At 41.3% G+C, this 5,315-nt stretch overlaps 1 protein-coding gene across 1 annotated transcript; it reads right to left on the reverse strand.

Annotated features, from left to right (window-relative positions):
* Window positions 1-3,811: 3,811 nt before the first annotated feature.
* LOC113269486 (olfactory receptor 52K1-like) lies at window positions 3,812-4,756 on the reverse strand. The gene has a single exon (XM_026518365.3). It carries the CDS (start codon window positions 4,754-4,756, stop codon window positions 3,812-3,814), a length of 945 nt encoding a protein of 314 aa, XP_026374150.3.
* Between the last annotated feature and the right edge of the window lie 559 nt (window positions 4,757-5,315).

The following is a 5,315-nucleotide window of genomic DNA, read 5'->3' on the forward strand; positions in this document are numbered from 1 at the left end:
GAGTCTACTTTCCAACCCCCTGATTTGGTCAAATCCTTTGACTGCTTCGAGCAATAGAACACTACAAAAGTGATGCTGTGTAAGTCTTGGGTATAGACCATACCTGGCCTAGCAGCTTCACCTTTTTACCTCTTAAAGCCCTGAAACACCAGGTAAGAAACCCAGGCTAATTTTATGAGAGCCTAGGGGAGGAGCACTGAAGCACCAGGTTTGTTAGTGAAGCCATATTGGATGTTCATCCTCACTGAACCTTCAGAGGATGCCAGCCCCATGCAACCCTTTCTGTCATGCAACCCTGTGAGAAAACTGAAGTGAGAATATTGAGCCAAATCAACCCCAACTTCTTAATTTTTAGGTGTTCGTAATCAAGCAAAATATAATTATAAAAGTTGAGAAGGGGAATTATATTTGAGGGAACAGCACTGATCCACTGAAGGTGAAAGAACATCCCATATGTACAATGGAATATTACTCAGCCATCAAAAAGAATGATTTCTCAACATTTGCTGCAACATGGACGGGACTGGAGGAGATAATGCTAAGCGAAATAAGCCAAGCAGAGAAAGACAATTATCATATGGTTTCACTCATTTATGGAACATAAGAAATAGGAAGATCAGTAGGAGAAGGAAGGGAAGAAGAAAGGGGGGTAAACAGAAGCGGGAATGAACCATGAGAGTCTATGGACTCAGGGAAACAAACTGAGGGCTTCAGAGGGGCGGGACATGGGGGAATGGGATAGGCCGGTGATGGGTATTAGGGAGGGCACGTATTGCATGGTGTTATACACAAGTAATGAATCATGGAGCTTTACATAAAAAACTAGGGAGGTACTGTATGGTGACTAACATAATAAAAAATTATTATTAAAAAAAGAAACAAGCAAAAATAATAATAATAAAAATAATTTCCAGAAAACCAAAAAAAAAAAAAAAAGGAATCAAAGAGATTTGACTGTAAAAGGATCTTCAATGTAGAATTCTGGCCAAATAAAATGCTTCTTTCCTCCCTCCCTCCTTCTCTCCATCCCTTCTTTCCTCCATCACTCCCCATCTCTGTCCCTTTTCTCTACCTCCGTCCTGTCCTTCCTTTTATCTTCCCTTCCTGTATTTATTTTCAGTGCGTGGGCTGAATGTGTAAGTCTGTGCATTCTTTTATGATCTTGTTGCTTCATTAAAGAAGGTATTTGAAATGATACTTAATTTATTCAATAGATATTTATTAAAATCATATATAACGTGGACATTCTAGATACCATGAAAACAAGTATAGAGAAAACATTCATTTTAGTATAGAAAAAGATCATGTAAAGAGGCGATTATCATATGCAGTGATATGTGTTATGACTGAGAAAGGAGTAAGTAACACTGGCGACCACTGAAAACGAGCCCAATATACAGTGGAGAAAAAGAAGAGTGGGGAGCTCAGGGCAGGCTTACAGAGGAAGTATTGCATAAGGTGAGTCCCAACAGTTGATAAAGAGCATGTGGTAGTGGTATTCTGTGAGGAGTCATTCCTTTACTTGAGCAACTTAGGGCTTTGAAAACTGGTGCAGGCAAAGTGTGAGGAGATTAATGGTGGTTTTACATAGTTACTGATGTAATTGATATGGACATCAGGTATACATGCACATACGTGTCCTTGTGAATGCTTGGGTGTCTCAGGTGCAGTGTCTGAATATGTATAAATATGAATATGATAGCATGTTACAGAGAGAGACTTGAGAGAGAGACGTTTATAGAAAAATAAGAGGATTGGAAGCATGTATATGAAAGAAAAAGCATGTATATTTGTATATGTTTGTGCGAGACAGATGTCATCCATATGATGTTTGTTCCGGTCAGGCCTAGGGATAGCTAAATGATGAACATTAGCGATGAGAAGTTGGGTATGATTCACATGTATAGTCATCCATCGGTTTATGAGTTGATGGGTTTTTCTCTTTTTTAAGATTTTATTTATTTATTTGACAGAGAGACAGCCAGCGAGAGAGGGGACACAAGCAGGGAGAGTGGGAGAGGAAAAAGCAGGCTCCCAGTGGAGCAGGGAGCCCAATGCGGGGCTCAATTCCCGGACCCTGGGATCGGGCCCTGAGCCAAAGGCAGACACTGAACGACTGCGCTACCCAGGCAGCCCTATGAGTTGATGTTTAATACCATTTTTGAAAAACTAAGATGAGAAGGATTACAACCCACTTATGTGCAGTGCAAAATTCAGTTTCTGGGCATGGCCCTTGTCCTTAAAGAAATGTCGGTGTGAGTAATGGCGAGGCATGCAGACTGGCATCTCAAGTACAGGACAGATCACAGACAAATGAGTGTCAAAGAAACCTAGGGTGTCTGGCTATACAGAAAATGACTGGTTGATATCGTTTGAAGACAGGCATTAAGCAAAACAAATTGAAGAAAGTGTCTCTTGACGTGGGAAGAATTTTGAGTAAGAAAGATCAAAGGAAAATGCCTCCCAAAGAGCATGAAGAATGAGCTAAAGTAGCAAGGAATGTGTAGTTTCTTTGCAAATAAAGCAGCCAGGGATAGCTGGATTGAGGCCCTTTCCATGATTCAGTGAAAATAAAGCACCTGGCCAGACAGACTGGAGTCAAGTCTTGCAGTAATGAGGGCCATGCCGTGGAGTGAAGACTTTATCTTGAAGAATAGGCTGTGAAGATTTCAGTGGACGAAATGAGATACTTGCTTGGGAAAGACAACAGTGTTGTAGTGTGAATAGCAACTTTGAATATGAGAGATATTGGGTATCGGCAGTACAGAGACGGACAGTGATGAAAGTCTGAGGTAGAACAGAAGAGAGTGGGAATGTGCAGGGAGGACTGGGTCAGAGGCTGGATGAAAGAAAAGAAATAAAAATAATTAAGTAACTTCAAGGTTTCTAACTTAATTTAACTCAAGTCAAAAGAACAAAAATGGGGGATGTAGAGGGACAATCAAGCTGGCAAGGAGACTAAGAGTTTAGTTTGGGAAGATTTAAGTTTAAGGGGTGTATGAAGAGTGGTTCACAAAGCTATTGTAATGTGTTTTCTGGAACACAGACATAATTCATGGTTTAAGATACACATTTGGGTGTTTTCAATTTGTGAAAGCATATGAGGTCAGGTAGGTGGAAGGGAGAAAACAAAGCTAGTGAAGAAAATAACTTTGTTAGGTCTTTTTTTTATCCCTTGTGAAATGCTTACCTATCAAGCCCAATCCACTGTGTATTGGTTCCATATTCTAACACTAACAGTAACTCTCTAAAGATGACTCTTCTCTATTAAAACTCTTCAGACCAAAAAGGAGCTCATTACTCATAGACATGATCATAGATATTTACACATGTTTATTTCCATTAAGATTATTTTCCATGCTATATGATTCCATGTTGGTGAAATATCTGAAACATAACTGTGGAAGGAAAGTCATGAAATCAACAACAACAACAAAAAGTGGATAAATATTTTTGCCCCTAGGTCTTAAGAATATATTTAAATTCATTTTCTATCATTTGAAAAAATGTGCTTACAATTTATGTTACTTGATGGGATTAAATAATACAATTGATAACAAAATATTCTCCTATTTTATCACTTGCATAATAAACATTTGGAGAAGGCTCTGGACATGAGGGTTTCACAATAACAACTACATTCTGATGGAGAGGACATGCCCCAGTTCCATCCCCACACCGAGTCCTTCTCTTGCCTTGGCTATTCCTATTCCCATGAAGCCTCAAATCTGACAGACATTATCTCCGCCTCCAATGTAACAAGATTTCCAGCTCCGTATCACAGGTGTCCTGTCCACCTCAGATATCACCCTCAGTTTCTACGACAGTGGAAGATCCGTAGCACCCGCTCCCGCATTTGCTTAGTCCGGGCCCCATAAATCAAGGGGTTGACCATGGGAGGCACTAGGAAGTAAAGATTGTCAATGATAATCTGTAGATGGGGAGCCATATGGTAGCCTAAAATCTGGGCCAGGACAGAGAAGACAACAGGAGAATAAAAGAGAGCTATAACACAAAGATGGGAGCCGCATGTACTGAGAGCTTTGCCGCGTGCCTCCCAAGAAGGAATCTGAAAGACAGCACGAAGGATCAGCCCATATGACAGAATGATAAAAAACAGATCAAATCCCACAGATGCTACAATAACCATGAGGCCATAGACAATGTGGTTGGAGACGTCTCCACAGGCTATCTGCACCACAGCCATGTAGGCGCAGTAGGAGTAAGCGATGATGTGCGTTTGGAAGCTTTCCAGTCTTTTTGCCAGGATGGGTGCTGGAGTCAGCACTGCCACTGCCCTTGCCAGGACGGCCAGTGCCATCTTCACAAGTATGTTGTTAGCAAGGATGGTTGTATATCTCAGAGGGAACCAGATAGCCACAAATCTGTCAAAAGCCATGGCTAGGAGGATCCCAGACTCCATGACGTAAAAGAAAGGAATGAAAAACATCTGTGTGAGGCAGGCATTGAAGCTTATTTCTTTGACATTCATCCAGAAGATACCCAGCATGCGGGGCACAGTGACACTGACCAGAGACAGGTCAACAACAGATAGCATGGCCAGGAGGAGAAACATGGGCTCGTGAAGACTCTTCTCCACTCGGATGATACATAAGATAGTGGCATTCCCAATAATCGTAATGACAAATACCAAGAAGAAAGGCACAGAGAACCAGCCATGGGAAGATTCCAGGCCAGGAATTCCAGCCAGGACAAATATCAAGGGTTGAGGAATAGAGTTGTTGCAAGAGGTCATCCCTAACCTGAGCTCCTCAAAGTCTGATTCCTAGGGAGAAAGAAACAGGGGACACTTTAAAATCACTGCGTCATTTGCGCCTAAAATGCTGGGTACTCTAATAGTTTACGGTGATGATCATAATTATATTATATAAACCAATGATCAAATGAATGCTTCAGCTACTGAGGGTGTGGAGGGAGATGATCCTAGGCTACTCTCTCTGCAGAAGCAGTCCTAGGGATAAATGCTCAATAAAGACATATCAACTCCATACTTAAGATTCTTCTGTGGCTCTGATCCTATTTAATAGCCAATGTGTGCAACTCTGTAGGATTTTTTCCCAGATACAGGATCTGATGGGAGACCCAACATTTCCAACATTATAGGCGGGAGGTGGGGGTAGCAACAAGCTGCAAAGCATGGTTTTCACTCAAAATTGAGGAATTTGAATTTCATCATCCTAGAGTCTTCAGTTCTTGAGACCGGCCTTGGTGCTTTGAGATTCTTCTCTGGACTGTTTGTTGATTTTGACAGAGAACCTAGGAATTCGGCTGATTTTATACCTGAAAAGCATGAT

Source organism: Ursus arctos, unplaced genomic scaffold, assembly GCF_023065955.2.
Source record: "Ursus arctos isolate Adak ecotype North America unplaced genomic scaffold, UrsArc2.0 scaffold_22, whole genome shotgun sequence".
NCBI lineage: Eukaryota > Metazoa > Chordata > Mammalia > Carnivora > Ursidae > Ursus > Ursus arctos.